The sequence below is a fragment of the Mobula hypostoma genome, chromosome 14, assembly GCF_963921235.1.
Source record: "Mobula hypostoma chromosome 14, sMobHyp1.1, whole genome shotgun sequence".
Taxonomy (NCBI): Eukaryota; Metazoa; Chordata; class Chondrichthyes; order Myliobatiformes; family Myliobatidae; genus Mobula; species Mobula hypostoma.
The window spans coordinates 643013-660471 of record NC_086110.1 but is presented as its reverse complement, the minus strand read 5'-3'; the positions used below and the strand labels follow the sequence as shown (position 1 = coordinate 660471).

The 17459-nt window shown below is 40.7% G+C and overlaps 1 protein-coding gene across 4 annotated transcripts; it reads left to right on the top strand.

The window, feature by feature from the left end:
• Positions 1–491: 491 nt before the first annotated feature.
• Positions 492–15220, top strand: LOC134356412 (tyrosine-protein phosphatase non-receptor type substrate 1-like). 4 transcript variants are annotated; one of them, XM_063067348.1, is made up of 7 exons: positions 492–616; positions 849–1169; positions 8532–8810; positions 9997–10107; positions 10596–10639; positions 12335–12442; positions 12531–15220. In XM_063067348.1, the coding sequence occupies exons 1-7, from the start codon at positions 562–564 to the stop codon at positions 12696–12698; spliced, it is 1086 nt and encodes a 361-aa protein (XP_062923418.1). In that variant the 5' UTR covers positions 492–561; the 3' UTR covers positions 12699–15220. The 4 variants fall into 4 exon arrangements, with proteins under 4 accessions (XP_062923418.1, XP_062923417.1, XP_062923422.1 ...); XM_063067347.1 differs by having other exon boundaries at positions 10593–10639; XM_063067351.1 differs by having other exon boundaries at positions 551–680; positions 10593–10639.
• The last annotated feature ends 2239 nt before the right edge of the window (positions 15221–17459 follow it).

Below are 17459 nucleotides of genomic sequence, written 5' to 3'. Positions count from 1 at the left end.
ACATTATTCGCTATGAAGACTGCAATCTAATCGTATGTTATTTTTACAAACGTCCAAGCTATAAACTGATATCTCCACTTAGTTTTTGATAGAGTTTCCTTTTCCTGTATCATTTGCACTCATCCTTTATGCGACACTATTTATTTAAAGCTTCTGCGAACTCCTACGAAGGCAAAGATAATAGGTTCAATTGTTCTGCCTGTTCCTTTTCACTCTAATGCTGTGACTGCATGGGTTTTTGGTTTTTCATAAAGACACTGAAACCACAGCGGTGTATCTTTCCGCTGAGTTACTCTCGCATTCGATTCCATTTCTCAATGTGTTTCATAACAACTGAGAAAGCCAGTGGAAATTCTGACTTGATTGTAATATTAGATACGTCCAGCCAGCGTGCAACTTTAAACTTTTTTTTTTGTTCGCCGCTGTGACGTAATTTGAAACAAATATATCAGTTGCAACAGCTTTTCCATCAGGCACCCTTAAAGCTTCCTTTCATTGTGTTATTTGACTGAGCCGCTGACAGACAGTTACCACTGTTCGATTTTATTGCTTCTGCTCAAAATGCAAATATTTGATCTGCTGCAGTATCTCTTAGTCCTGCAGATTACTTACACTGGTATGTATACGCTTCTCTCGTAAATGCTGATTAACGGAGTGGGGACAGGGGATATCTTCATGAGGTATGTTTTGCTCAATTTGTAAATCGCAGTTTAGATATTTACAATTGATTTATTTTAATCACAATTAATTCGACCTTTTTTCTTTACAGTGACAGTTCATATATATTTTTTTCTGGTCAATGATGCCGATCATTATGCTCTGATAAGGAATATTTTTCATTCTGACAGTTGCTGACAGGGCCTCGTTCACAGTGGACCAGATTCCTGAGCAGGTGACGAAGACAGAGGGAGAAAATGTGTCAATTTACTGCACCTACCCAATCTTCGCTCAGAACTCATTGGTGGATGTTTATTGGAGGAAAGGGGAACAAAAACAATTTATAGATGCTACTGCAGAGAGAAGGATGAGTATTATAACTTCAGAGCAAGGTTCTGCCGAATTGCATATCCTCGGGGTGAGCTTCAGAGACTCTGGAATCTATTATTGCAGTGTGAGTGACTGGACCAGAAAGTTTTCCCATGGCAATGGCACGAGCGTTATTGTACACGGTAATTCTCCCTCGGTGTGTCTTAGACAAATGCAACTATTAAACTTAGCGGAGCGTGTTAGATCTTGATAAAGTCGAACAAGGGACTGCCACTCTACCCACAATAGTATTCTTCCGTTCGGGTTTGAATAACCACTCTTTACCGTTGGTGGAACAGTGTAATCTGCGAAAGAACTTTGTTTTCTCATTTCAAATAACTTTATGCTCCTTTTTTTTATCTGGAGATTTAATTCATGGGATGTACATCTGATGAAGCACGTTAAGTCCGTAGATAGGCAATTACTGAAATAGAATGTTACATGTGTTATGTTAACTGAAATTATTTCATCCGATTGTAGACCTGTGAGTTGCAGCTAATGACGTGTCTTTCGTAAGCTAAGAGTTCAGCGATTGCCTGCAGAATATCAAATCGATTCTGGAAAAAGTTCTAATGCTTGGTCAGCATATACAACGAATAACCGCTTCTCGGGTTTCCAGCCGGGTACAAATATCAATTGTAACCGATGTCTATATTACATACTCTGCCATTCTTAGAAAAGTCCGAGAAGAGTTCATTTGGAAACTCGAGTCTGTCTGTCACTTTGCAAATGGAAAAAAAAAGAATAATGTTTGTTATGTGTATTTAAATAATTCGCGAAAGGAGAACTTCTAAACAGAATTAACTTCTAATCAGATTCAGAATCAGTATTAAAATCATCGGCATACGTCGTGAAATTTAGTAACGTACCGGCAGCAGTACAATATAAAGCACAATAAAACATAATAATATAGGAAAAAGATAAAATCAGTAAATAATTTAAAGTTGTCGTTCAGTCGTTAAGTCGTTAAGTCGAGTTCGACTCTTCGTGAGATCGTGGGCCATAGGGTATACAGCGTATTCATGGCGAGATACGGAATTAGATTGCCAGGCATTTGTTCCGCGCAGATACTGCTGCTGTCCAGGCTGGTACCCGGCTGGGTTTGAACTCAGTTCCACCCGGCTTGGAGTCCAGTGCCGATGCACTGCGGAAGTGTTCATAGGTTCATTATCCATGAGAAATCGGATAGCAGAGAGGAAGAAATATTTCTTTGAATCGTAAAATGCGTCATCACGCTTTTATACCTTCTTCCTCACGGTTAGAATGAGAAGTGGAAATGTCCTGGGTAATGGAAGTCCCTAATGATGGACGCAGCCCTCCCGAGACACTGCTACTTGAAGATGTCATGGATGCGAAGGATGCTAGCCTCCATGATAGAACTGACTCGTTATATAACTTACTGCAGCTTCTTTCGATCAGTACAGTAGTCGCTCCCCAGTATGCCAGACGGTGATGCAACCTGTCAAAATGCTCTACTGGTACATCTTTAAAAGTTCTGGAGGGTCTTAGGTGACAAACCAAATCTCCTCAAATCAAACAAAATATAGACGCTATCTTGCCCCCATTATAGCAACGTCGAAATGTTAGGACCAGGTTAGTTCCCCAGAGATATTGACACCCAGGAACTTGACATTGCCCACTCTCTCCAAATCTGAGGATTGCTTTATGATCCATCCTCCTACTGTTTCTGAAGTCCTCGGTCAACTTTCTCGTCTGACTGCGTTGAGTGAAAGGTCGTTGCTGCAACTCCACTCAGCTGGCTAATATCACTCTCTGCTGTACGCCCTGCCCTTTCCATCTGAGATTCTGCCAACAATTGTTGTATTATTAACAAATTTATTGTTGACATTTTAGCTATTACTCAGCCGCATAGCCATGGATATAGAGAGAGTAGAAAATTGGGCTAAGGACACATTCCAGAGATGCGACAGTGTTGGTCCTCAGTGAGGAGGAGTTATAAATACAAATTATTTTCTTCAGGTCAGCAAGTCGAGAATCCAATTTCAGAGTGAGGTACAGAGACCCATAGCTTATCAATCACACTATAAGAATGATGGTGATAAACACTGTAGTCAATAAACTGCAAACAGCATCGTGACAAGGTGTTGGTATTGTCCTGGTGATTTAAGGCCGCCTGAAACTCCACTGATTGTGGTTCTAGTCCTGTGAGCTACCATATCTGCTGTCGTACATTCTGATTCTGAAAAAAAAACACAGCAGCGTGCACTGTATGAATTCCTCCGTCAATAACTATTAGGAACCATTACACGGTTTTACAGTACCGTAGTGTTATTGACTGTTTTCTAGTTTGTTCTCTGTTTTATTAAAAGAAAACATAGTTTATTACTTAGTTTAGAATGCTAAATTTGTGCAATTCTCTGCCCAGCGAAGCAGTGGAGGCTCCCTCAGTTAACATATTTAAGAGAAGTTTGGATAAAAGTTTTGCATAGTACAGAAGTTAACGATTACGGAGAAAAGGCAGGTTGATATGGAGATGAGTCCATGACCAGAGCAGCCGTGATCTTATTGAATGACGGAGCAGGCTCGAGGGGTCAGATGGCCTTCTTCTGCTCCTATTTCTTATGTTCTTAAGTACTCAGTTATACAGTAGAAAGTGCAAAAGAGCAAAACAGTGATATTATTAATTTAAATATATTAAACAAGGAATTGTTGTTCATGAAATTTTGCGAGTTTCAGTGGTGAATGCAGTATAGCATGTAATATCAGTTTGTCTTGGAGGCAGAGATTGGTAAAGTAAATGGCAGTATGTTTGCTCAGGATGGAAGGCAGGACAAATTAAATCACACAATTGAGCATTGTACATGTAATTAATGCAACGTGTATCAAAAGATGGGTCCAAAGAAGGTAAAAATAGAAAGACTTGTTAAATTCAGAATTCATAAATATTTAACGGTTGTAACCCTGCTTGGGATGATATGTCCTTGTTGATAAATCCGGGGCATGGACTGTGGACAGAGGAAATACCTTTCTAAGCTGTCACTGGAAAATTTATAATTTATTTTGCTCAGCAATTAAACCGTAATTTCTGGTCATCATTGTCATCAATGTATTGGAAGCTACCTATATTTAAATATGTGCCTCTTTTCACCTTGTGTCTGCATTACCGCATCAAGCTAGATTGAAAATTACTACAGCACTATATTCCCCCCAGAAAGGACGGTACTTTTCTTTTTGTTTCAATATTATTTTCCAGTTTTTTTTTTCCCCCGGAGCTCAACGATGTTACTCTGAAAAAAGAAGAAAAAAAAGTCCTTCTTTATATTCCGTTCTGAACGTCAGGGAGTTTTCATCATTTTGTCATAACTTGCTGCAGCCTTTGAGACAAAGCAAAAAAAAAAAAAAATAGAGCGTCCAAAACATTACACAAACAATGATCCGTGACATTTTAAAATAAATATTTCACCAGATTCATTTGAAATAATGGCAAATGGTATAATACCTTTGGCAAATTTGCTTTATAAATTCTCTTTTGTTCACAAGAGAATTAAAGATTTTAGCTTTATTCTTTCATGTTTCCTGCAATTCCTGCTTATTATTATCCTCTTGTTATTTATTCTTTTTCATTCTCCTGGTTAAACCCGATTCCAGCAGGTCCGACATGCTGACTTCTAAAATCTTGCTCTCTCGATCCTTTGCGTCCATCAAGCATTTTTTGTTTATTCCTTTACCTGCTGCAATACTACTTATTCCGTAAATATAATGTTACGGCAACTTCTGGAGCCATAGAGAGGCTCTGATGAATTTCTTCCACAGAACAACTAGGTATACAGATTCAGGATGTAGACCAGACAGCCGGGTAGGATCGCTGAATTATTCCCCAGGATGGATGTGTTTGCTATTTGCAGTGGGTGGATATCGGTATTTTTTTTTTCTTGAATTGGAAGCCGTTGCTCTACAAGCTACATAGGCTTGGGTTGGAGTTGTGACGAAATATCACGAAATATTTTGAGATCTCGTCAGAACGCAATCTTTCAGGCCTCTATCAAAGTTGCCGCAACCCTTTGTTTCAAACAAAGCAAGCATGTGGGTGACGGTGTGTTGTGCTCAGGCTACACAGAACTTTCAGCGGGTTCACAGAATTAGATCACAGGGGTAGAACGTTGTGTGTTAAATAAGAAGAAATTTACTCGGAAACAACAAAATCGTTGGGTCGAGCATTTTGCCACTGGTGAGGGGTTGCAAAGTTTTGGTAGTCACTGAGTTATGTTCTTGTATGTGAATGTTACATCTGCACCCCGTCTGGTGAGGAAAATCGCATACTGTCAGAGAGCAGCAAAATGAATGACGGAAGAAACAGTTTATTAAGGAAATAATGAAAACCAAACATTATAAATTACAACACCTGAGATTCCAAGGCATTTTTGAAGGAATGACATGAAATGTCGCGAAATAACCTACACCGGAGCAACCTCACTACGCTGCCGTTGGATCACTAACTGTATTGATGTAGTAGTGTATTCTTGTGATAGGCAACTGACAACTGGAAGCTTACTTTGAAACGATTCCCGTCTTAAGGAGCTGAGGACAATGGCCAATTACAATCACTCCTTTCTTTTTGTTGCTGAATCTGACCAAGCTACACGAACGCCTGTGCTTCTTCTTAAATCGGATATTTTTTTTCTTCTTCATAACTAGATGGAGAGCAACTCTGCCACGGACGGTCCCGAGAATGCCTGCGAAAGGAGGAGGTTTCGGCATAAAATAATACTTAGGTTAATTTTGGCTCGTTTTCTTACATCTCTGTTTTGGTTCATTTCCCATTGCCCACTACAATCAATTTCCACTCCAAGCGAATTTGACAAAATTATTTCTCCCCGGCAGCAAAGTCATGGTACATTTCACCTTCCAACTTGAAAGTGAAAATGCAGATCGGCCATGATCTTTCAGTGTGTTAGAAAATAAATTGTTGTTTTTCTTGCATGTTGACAGACAGGAGAAACTGCAGGAAACTAATTAACCGCTGAAATTGTAGGGTTAATAAAATGCACAAAATTAGTTTGATTTTTGTTCACACGCGTCGTAGATTTATACAACTTAGACCGTCACTTCTGAACCCAAATCTGACATGCGGAACACACCCCAATATCCTTGAGCACATTTTTTTTTCTATTCATGCACATGTATGAATGTTTTTTTTTTGTTTTTTTTTGGCATTCTCATTTTATCCCGCTTCCTCAGCTTCCTTGTATATGGCATAATGTGTACCTACTGGCATGTGTGTAGACAAAAAAACCTTTTAGGTTCAATTTAAACCTATGCACTTTTATTTTAAGTCCATCCCTCCAGTTGCAGACGTTGAGAATCTGGGAAGAAGACTTTGACTATCCACGTCATCTTGATCCTTATAACTTCATAAGCATCTATCAGATCACCCTTCGACTTCTTTCTCTGCAGACAAAGAGTTGTAGATTCTCCATGTAAATGAAACCCTCGAAACCCAGTGCTGCAGGCATTCATTCCAGATTAATGACGCCTATACTGGGGCGAGGCCAAGAGAACCACGGACAACACCTCAAGTATGTTCTCACCAACGACTTTTGCAATTTCAGCCTGACGTCCCAATTCCTGACCAGAGCAGGCAGGAATGTCAAACTGCCGTCGTCGTCATATTTCCCAACTGTGTCACTACTTTGAGGGATTAGGCACGTACGGTACTAGGGTCCTGTTTATGTCAACACTCCTTATGGAACTTCGAATTACTGTTTAGCTTTGGTCCAGTTTAATGTAGAAAATAGAGCACATCGCTATACGTTATTTTTCGTATTGCAAACAGGTTTGTTCAGGGTAAACATGTTGGAACTAGGAGTCTTAATGCGACACCGATTAGAGCCTTGTTGGATAACCAATCGTATGTCTGATGAATTCTGAGAGATTTAATTATTGCCCTTACAGGAATTTGATCAGTTGACATTTCAATGCTGTCGATTTTACAAAATGATGTTGTGCCGCACTAATTTCAGCTAATCATTGCAACACGCACAAGTTCCATATCCTCTCCATATATACTGATTTCCACCTCCAGTCATTTCAGATAGATATCTTTATGTCATTCTCTCTAAATAATAACATATCATCAAGCAAGTTACAGAACAGTTGATACAACACTTATTCCTGATTTTAAACTGGTATTTTTATTTCTGCTTATAAATTGATCTGTTTTTTCTCACTAAACCTAGTGTAGGGTTTGCACTCTGTACAAGAAGGAGATTTGTTCTCACAACAGCTTCCTGGGTTTCACTATTGCTGTTGAATTACATTCTTAATTGATCGTTATTTACTTAAAAGTTTTTTGATAGTAACTCAATCTATTGTATTATGAATTACTCACTGCATCATTTTGCATCACTGTGTCATTAATCAAAATCTCGCACGTCCTTCTGCATTGTAAGATTTTGGCAGTTAACCATACTAGACAGTGTTGATCACCTTGTGTGCTAAACCTCCTTCCCTTAAGTTTCTCCAAAAATAGTGAACCTGCGTTTTGTTATCAACTCTTCCCGCTTTGCTTTGACTCAATATCGTTCACCTGATTGGTTCTGTGCAACCAATACCAATCCAAAATTTGGAACTGGTATCTGCAGTGAAGGTCCAAAATTCAAGATTCAAGATTGCTTCATGTTATTTCCTGTACTCAGGTATATAGGAGAATGAAATAATTATTACGCAGGATCCGATACAATGCAAATAAACACTTGATAACAACACAACTACGATAAAATACACAATAAATTTAATTGCATGCGTTAGCTAAGAGAGGTTTGCTCTACCATCAAATTATATTTTTTTATATATATGTAAGACGCTGTAAGTTTATTGACGTGACTAAACGTGTATATATTTTCAATCGGTATGAAAATTCGATGAAAGATATAATGGGATTCAAACTGAATTCAGTATTTGCAGAAATAATGCATTTGTTTTTGCAATAGGTAGTGGGGTTCTGTTGTTTTGTCGTATAACAATTACGGCATATAGAACATTAGAAGAATTACGAAGACCTAAGCCAAAATGCTTTACAGCACAACACATTACAGAACGAGCAGAACGTTCTTACAATGTAAATCCGGTAATTTATAAAATGTGAATTTAAGGGTTAGATTAAACTAACAAAAACAAACTAACAAACTAACAAAAACAAACCATTCTTATTGTAGCTTTTTGCATGTGGAATAAAGATAAATAAATAGTGGTCACGGAGTCATGGGGTAACGCAGAAAGCTTTTATATAATTTCTCCATGATATCTTCACCTGAAACTTCAGTGTTCTGGTCAATGAAAAAATAAATAAAAAGAAAGAAAATGTATATCGCCACATAAAACTTCATGCTAATAAACGTAACCTGCTTGACTTGAGATTAATGTTTTCCAGTTAAATTCAAGTTAACATTCCAGGTTGTGAAGAATAATTTTCTGTCAGCGATTATTTTCTCTGATAATGGTGCGTTTAGAGATGCTAGCTCTTTTTTTTTTTAAATCATTTGCAGTTCCGCCGGCGCCGTTGAAAATCACCGAAGAGAACGCTCCTTCCGTGGCGCTGACGTGCACAACTGCTGCTTTTTTCCCGAAGAACTATGAGCTCATATGGCATAAAAATGAAATGGAAATCACTTCTGGAATACATACCACACAAATACAGAACGAGGAGGGATTATATCTCGTTTCAAGCTCCCTCAATGTAATAGAAAGCTGGTCTGTTTATACTTGCCAGGTGTTTCATGAATCTATGACGGCGCCAATATCCGAGTATTATAGAATCCGATTGGGTAAGAGACATATTTTCAAACGCTTGTTTTACGTCTGGCATTTATCAATCTCTCACAAACAGAGAAAAAGGGAACATATTCAAATGGGGAAAGGGAAATGTAAGGCAGTGGCTATACAAAGAAGAGTAAGATATCATATTATACTGCTGCTGTTTTCTGCTTCAAGGAATAATATGCAACAAAAATGGCGTAATTCCTTTACTTTTCCATATCAAGTATTTCTAAATCCCTGTTATCGGCAATGCAGATTTGCCTTTTTTAATGTTACTTTACCTTTGCACAATCAGATTCACTGAATTATATGACCTGATATGAGTTGTTGTTTGGCAGTTGTACAATGCAGTAATCGACCATAGGTTATAGTGCAGTCATAAGTTACATATATAAATCAGTAGTACAAAAATGTTTGCGTATGGAAAGAAAATGTTTCATCGGTGTGTGGGGGTCTTCAGTTATCTCCTCCACCACGGAGCAAAGTGAAGAATGCATGCACTTTCGACTTCATCTCTAACAGAAATAGACTTTTCTGGATCTTCTGTAACGCGTCCCAATCTCACTATAATTGAACACAATATCATAATATCACAGACTATAGTTTAATGAAAATGCAGCATGACTTCACTTCTTTTAATTCCATATTTCTTCAGACGAATGGCATAAGCCTTTTTTATCAACTTCGCAACTTACCCTGATATGTTATTATAAATAAACGTAAGCACATTTTCCGTTCATCTGGTTTAAAACAACATATTGAATCCCTAATTCTGCACACCAAGCTGCTACACCTTATGTGAGCCTGCCTGTCCATTATGTCAGAGCTCGTATCTGCTAAACTTTACCGGCACAATTCACAACACTACCTAGAAATTCTGTTTTGCCCCATCTTATTCTTTGACCTGAGATCGCTTCCGTGTATTTTCCAGCCCTCGTTTCAATCAATGCCTTGTCAACATATTCAACAGTACAGAATTATTGATGAAAGTAAGCGGAATTAAATGTTGATATTATTACTTATTAATGTCCTACGTATATCCACGTTTTATTTAAATTTGCGATTTATTACTAAGGCAATGAGGTCAAGCTGTGAAAGAAAATACGAATCGCCTTCTTTACGTTCGTGGTGCACGTGATTCAATTGTTTAATCTGTTTAAAATGCTAATGCTTGACTTCTATTGCACACCTCAGGAACCAGAGACAAGTTCATCTTCATCCTGACGGGTGCACTTGCAGCCTGCGGAGTCATTATCCTCGCACTGTTGTTACTTATCAGGCGTTTCAGAGTAGACAGGACTGAAGGTAAGACGTTACATCGCCCTGGCCCATATTTAGTTTCACCAGCATATTGCAGTTGAAATGGCTGTGAGAAGGGTAAAGCATCCATGAGGAGAAATAGGTTTAGGTAGATGTGCTTGAGAATCTATCTGACAGCTGAGTGTTGTGTGCAGAACAAGATTTAAAACGCATTTTACTCAATGTTACTGAATCTTGCAACAACTACAAACGGTATTGTTAACTCTGCAAGAAGTGTTACAAATTTAGTGTGTTTGTTGCCACAGGAGAACATGTGTAAGCCACAGAGTTTGAATAATTCTAGGCAGTACACTAGGTCATTTTTCATCACCAGTAATATCAGCATTTGTGTGCTTTGATAAAATGACAATAATGACATTACATCACTGGCCGATTTCGAACGGATCTTGTTGCTTCTGGATTATGCAATCGCATTCGGTGCACCTGTTCAAACGCTGAGGATGAAATTAGTCACTTTTTATTTCCTCTAGTAGCAGCCGAAAATGATGAGACCTTAAGTCGCTACCAGGAAAATCAGGTAAGATTAATATTATTATGACATATATAGAGGTTTACATATTTTACACATACACCCTATATCAGTAGCACATAATTAGAGAAATGGAATGGCTGTCACTTTGCATGTAACACCTTGTGTTATAGGATCGCATGGTTCATTTTTTTTGTTTTGTTTCTCTGGCTTATGCAGTGCAGCAACTTCAAAGATTTATTTATTCAGAGGAGTTTCACAAGGGCGATTCCAGGAATGAAAGCTGTCTCACAAGAGGAAAGTTTGATGGCTCTGGGTCTGCACTTCCTGGAATTCAAAAGGCTGAGGGGGATCTCATTGAAACCTTTTGAATGTTGAAAGTCCTAGACAGAGTAGATTTGGAAAGGATGTTTTCCATGGTCGGAGAGTGTCGGACAAGATAGTAAAGACTCAGGATAGAAGGGCGCCCTTTCAAAACAGAGATGTAGATTTTTTTTTGTTTTTTTTGCCGAAAGTTGTGAATGTGTGGAATTTGTTGCCACATATCGCTGTGGAGGCAATTCATGTCATGTACTTAAGGCAGAGATGGACAGGCTCTTGATTGAACATAGCATCGAAACTTACGGGAAGAAGGCTGGGGCTGGAGTTGAGGAGAAGAAAATAAAGTATTAGGCATGGTTGAATGACAGAGCAAACTCGAATGGCCAGGTGGCTTAATTCTGCTCCTATGTCTTATGGTCTTCTGCTCTTATTCAGGAACTCATTAAGTTCTCCAAGATACTGCATTTGATATTTTGAACTAATCAGACTTGACTCCCGTCATTTTCTAACTGGGCATTTGTACTAACAAAATAAAGGTCAGGACAATAGCTAGTGCAGTGGCATGCAAAGGTTTGGGCACGCCTGGTCAAAATTTCTGTTACTGTGAATAGTTAAGCGATTAGAAGATGACCTGATCTCCGAAAGTCATGAAGTTAAATATGAAACTTTCTTTTCAACATTTTAAGTTTAGAGTATTATTTTGGTTCTGTAAAATTTTAGAGTGAAAAAAAGGAAAGGAGCGTGATGCAAAAGTTCGGGCACCCCAAGAGACTTGAGCTCTCAGATAACTTTTACCAAGGTTTCAGACCTTAATTAGCCTGTTAGGGGTATTTCGTGTTTACAATCATCGTTAGGAAAGGCCAGGTGATTAAAATATCAGAGCTTTACAAATACCTTGGCTCCTGAAACCTTGTCCCAATAATCAGCATCCTTGGGCTCCTCTAAGCAGCGACATAAAACTCTGAAAATTAAAATAAATGATGCCCACAAAGCAGGAGAAGGCTATAAGAAGATAGCAAAGCGTTTTTAAATAGCAGTTTCCTCAATTCGTAATGTAATTAAGAGATGGCTGTTAACAGGAACGGTGAAGGTCAAGTTGAGGTCTTTGGAAGAGAACTGCCAGTAGGATTGCAAGAAAGGCAAATCAAAGTCCCGTTTGACTGCAAAAGACCTTCAGGAAGATTTAGCAGACTCTGGAGTTTATATATACACACGAGCTCACCAATTGTTTTGGAAAAACAGACGTACTGGATTTTTTTTTCCATATGCATTTGCATTTTCCAATTTCCGTCATGCTGATGATGCGTTTCATAGGAATATAACACACTTGGACCCGAAGAAGTTCTGAAAGATCTTGTTTTCTGGTGCGCAGCGTGTTCGTAATTGCAAAGTTAATTGAGGTATAAAAATTGTTTTTCTCAGGCTTCAGAAAGACAAGATGCCGGCAGTCCTTCTTATGCGGATCTAAACTTTAAAAGGGATAATAAAAGCAAGAAAGTCAGATCTGAAGCCGAACTCACTAATGCACTGGTAAGATAAAAGACAGAGTTCGCTGCACAAATCACTTTTCCAAAGTAGTGGATCAGCAGCTCCTTATCTCTAACTATTGTTTCCATAGATCATACAAGGAACTGAGGATAAACTTATTTATACATGTGTGGATCTCGCCGCTTCTCAGAAAAACGCAAGAAGAGTGCAGAAGACTCATGAGACCGAGTATGCAGGAATAAAGATAAAGGAAGAGGCGAGAAATCTGGAAACGAAAAGAACAGCGTATAGCCATTGATGATTGTATTACACGCTACTGGCCATCGTGGTGTCCCGAGATCAATCATACTATGTTACTGTTTTGTAACAACTGTGGAGTAAGCATAGGATTTTAATGAGAAATCACCAACTCCAACAACACAAAACAGCTAAGATTAATGAACCATTAAATAGAAGATTGTATTTAGCGCATCAAGTATATAGAAACGAAGTCCCTATTAGCAGTATTGGGCCCGCATCACACGACACTTTCCTGTATAATCACCAGTTCAAATACATTTTAACTGTTGGTTGTAGCTGCCTCCATTACCTTCCGGGCAGCTCATTCCAAATAAACTACACCCTATTACTTAAATACACACTCTTCTTTTAAATATCACCCTGTCATTTAGAACAGTTGTTCTCAAGTTCCAGACTCCCCAGCCGTAGTAAAATCACACTGTCTATCTGTCACAACGGGGGCGTTGAAGGCAGAACCAAATGCAAGACACGGACACTGAAGTACAAGGAACAGGATACGACGAGAGGCTGGAGTTAGGGACGTAACTGGATGCAGACTAGGAGCTGAGACAAGAGCAAAGACTTGGGCTAGGACATTGTCTAGGCTAGCAGGACCAGGACAAGGAACTGGGAGCTAAGAGCCTGGGCCTGGACCCCGAGTGAGAGACTGGACAAGCACCCAGAAACTGGATCTTGACTCGGGCTCGGACCCTGGAAGTAGGCGAGGACATGGCATGCCTGCAGGACAGGACATGGCTTTGGTCCCTCGAGGCTTGGGTTCGGACTCCGAGCCAGAGACCGGACAAGGACACAGAACCTGCGACTTAACTCGGTCTCGGACTCCGGAACTATGCGAAGAAATTACGTGGTGTTGGGAGACAGAACTTGGCGAGGCTACAGGACAGAACGAGGGACTCCTGGGCAAGACCAGGGAACTCCAATACAAGACGAGGGAACTCCAACACAGGACGCAGCACATGGACAGGGCGAGAACACGAAGCCTTGACTTGGTCGATGGAGACAGGAACGCAGAGCCTCGTTCGAGGGAGACAGGAGTGCAGAGACATGGAATTCAGGGCCGGGACCCCTCCTTGGGTACAGGACTTGGGGCCGGGGTTCTACACAGAGCAAAGACCCCTCCTAGAGAGCAGAACGTACAACCGTGTGTCGTACACAGAACGCAAAGAAAAAGCTACTAACACAAGGTAGCGGCACACGGCCGAACCTACCTATTGACGGCGTGGACATAGAGAAACAGTTCCAAACAACGACAGGCAGTCTCTTATCCAGACACAGCAAGGCCCCGGTCTCGCTCCAACGGTTGAACTTGACAGTGGTTCAGGCGAGGCTTCAGGCGAGACAAAGGGTGCAGGCGAGGCAGGGCTTAAAGGCGAGGCAAGGCAAGGCTACAGACACTAGATGCAGAGCAAGGCTTAAGGCACCAATTGTAGGGCAAGGCTTCAGGAGGAACGGACGAGAAGGGATCCAGACAGGGGGTTTTAACGGGAACAATCCAGCAACTGAAGCTGAATTAAGGAGCTATTTATGTAGCCAGCACAAAATGCGAATCAGCTGCCTCAATTAGAGCACCCAACAGAAAAAAAAAGAAGAAAAGCTGAAAATCTGGAATAAGGAACGATGGACCAGACGGTGAACCGGAATCCGGAGTTCATGGACTGAACCATAACACTATCTGCCTTACATGTGCCTCTCATACATAAACAAACTTCCACAAGGTCATCCTCAACATCGTAATCCCAACCTATCCAATTGCTCCCTAAAACTACATCTTAACATTTCAGACAACATCTATACGTCGGCCTGATCTATTCCGTTTGCTGCTCCTGAGATCTTTTCCGCAACAATATAAGTTAACTATACTTGAAAGTAGCAAATTTAAGCTCATTAATGGTAACGACAAAACAGTCAGATTTTCAGGAAAGGTAACCTGTCTATATGTACCTGCACCCCAGCAAGCTTTTAAGTTCCTCTACAGTTCAGAAGCAATTATGGTTGGGCAATTAATACATTCTCCATGACGTGAACCACTCGTGAACAAATTACAATGATTACTCAAACAGATTGGAAATAGCCTTCAAGTTACTTTACATCCTTTCCTTTGGAAGAAATGATATTTGTTCAAAGGTGTTGCCCCCTATTTTGTTTATTAACGGATGGTAGCCACAAAGTGGTGGGATAACACAATCCATAGTGTTACGAATTGTAACGGTTTAGAAATCTAGAGGACAGTATTGCATGATATTATGTACAGCCTTCTTCTACCTATGAGCGGTGCTTAGGAGCTCTGCTGATCTTGCAGACCCATTCATTACTATAGGCACAGCGTATGTGACTACAAACACGTAACAAAAACATTGCTGGAGTTTGAACTTAGGACTAGATTTTCAACCAACAGGAGCACGACGTAAATTTGTGCCATAGCATTCTTGTTTAGACTTTATCAAGGACAAGATTCCAAGACTTGCAAGGACTTGTTGGTAAATTCTAAGAGCATTCACAATCGAGAATATTACTCCCTACATATCCAACTAATCTTAAATTCTTCTGCAGTTATAAATTAAATTAATTGAATTAATCTCTATAAACACCATTCCAGGAAAGGTTCTTCCTGCGTTTCGGAATATGGAAAAATAGGAAACCAAAACATCAATTATAATCACTGCTGTAAATGATGATCTCAAATGTTGGCTATTGCATGAATGAGCCGGTGCTCTGATAGGTTGCCCGATAACACAAACAAGAAAAAACCTGCAGATGCTGGAAAGTCAAGCAGCACACACAAAACGCTGGTGAAACACATCAGGACAGGTAACATCTATAGGAAGAAGTACAGTCGTTGTTTCGGGTCGAGACCCTTCATCAGGACTAACGAGAAAAAAGAGATAGTAGAAAATTAGAAAGTAGAAGGGGGATGGGGACACCCAAACTCATAGGAGAAGACAGGAGAGGGAGAGATGAAACCATGAGCAGGGAAGATGATTGGCAAAAGGGATACAAGGCTTGTGAAGGGAGAGTACCAGGGGCGCAAGTCCTTGGAAGAAACGAAGGGGGAGGGATGACCCAAAGGATGATGGAGAACAGGCAAGAAATTATTATGAGAAGGAAAGAGAGAAAGTAAGAAATAAATACATGAATGATTATGAATTGGGTAAGAAGGAGAGGAGGGGCATTAATGGAAGTTAGAGAAATCGACACTCATGACATCATCTTCGAGGCAAACCAGACGGAATATAAAGTGTTCTTCCTCCAACCTGAGTGTGGCTTCCTCTCGGCAGTGGAGGAGGCCATGGATTCACGTATCAGAATAGGAATGGGACGTGGAATTAAAATGCGTGGCCACTGGGAAATCCTGCTTCCTCTGGCGGGCAGAACGTAGATGTTCAGTGAAGCGATCTCCCAAGTTGCATCTGGTCTCACAAATATGTAGAAGGCCACACCGGGAGCACCGGACAGAGTATATCACACCGGTAGACTGACAACTGAGCTGTCGCCTCACCTGGAAGGACTGTCTGGGACCCTGAATGGTGGTGAGAGAGGAAGTGTAATGGAGACAGTTGTTTCGCTTACAAGGATAAGTGCCAGGAGAAAGATCGGTGGGAAGGGATGGGGGCTGGGCGAGAGCGGGGGTGGGGACCAAATGGACAAGGGAGTCGCGTAGGGGGCTATCCCTGCGGAATGCAGAAAGTTGGTAGTACGGAAACATGTGCTTGGTGGTGGGATCCCGTTGGAGATGGCGGAAGTTACCGAGAATTACATGTTGGACACGGAGGCTGGTAGGGTGGTAGGTGAGGACAAGGGGGGCCCTATCCCTACTGGGGTAGCGGGCGGATGGGGTGACAGCAGATGTGCGTGAAATGGGAGAGATTCGTTTGAGGGCAGATTTGATGGTGGAGGAAGGGAATACCATTCCTTTAACAAAGGAAGGCATCTCCTTCGTCTTGGAATAAAATGCCTCATTCTGAGAGCAGGTGCGGTGGAGACGGGGCAATTGAGTGCAGGTGATGGCATTATTACAAGTGACAGGATGGGAAGAGGAATCATTTACTGAGTGTCATTAAGTGCAAGTTTTTTGCTGCTACACCACTGAAGAAACTGGTCTGTCTCACTCCTGTACACCTCCTATTCGCCATCTGAAAAGAGCTGTGCTTAGTCTCACGGTGATAATTGCAGAACGAGACAGTATAGCAGTGGACTGTACACGTATCCTTCATGTGTGTCAGTGGTAATCGTCAGTGATCAAGATTTTCAATCCGCTGTGAATAAGGTGATCTAATGAGTAAGTGAAGAGTCCACTTGCAGAAGGGCATGCAGAGGTCCAGGCGTTGGAATTGTAGACTCGTAGTGAGAATATGATGTTGCTGTATTCTGATGAGTAATCAATAAACAGCAAGCTAACGTGGGTATTGTTAGTGTTCAGATGATCCAAGGCCAAGCTAGTGATAATAGATTAACTGTAGACATATTGTGGCAATTGGCAAATTTCAGCGGGTCGAGCTCCATGCCAAGGAATGAATTGGTCCAGACCACAGCCAAACTCTCATAGCACTGCGGGACGATAGGTTTGAGTGCAACTGGGAGATAATCGTTGAGCCAACTGAGTCTGCCCTTCTTGGGAACTGCATTTCTCGGACATTCTCCCTCAGCCTACCTTCCCGCCGTCTTTACAGGAGAGACTTCATTTTCTCCCGCCTTCTAACCAAGTAGGCTTTGCATCCTACACATTATTCTCTGCATCCTCCTCCATCTTCTACTGAATCTT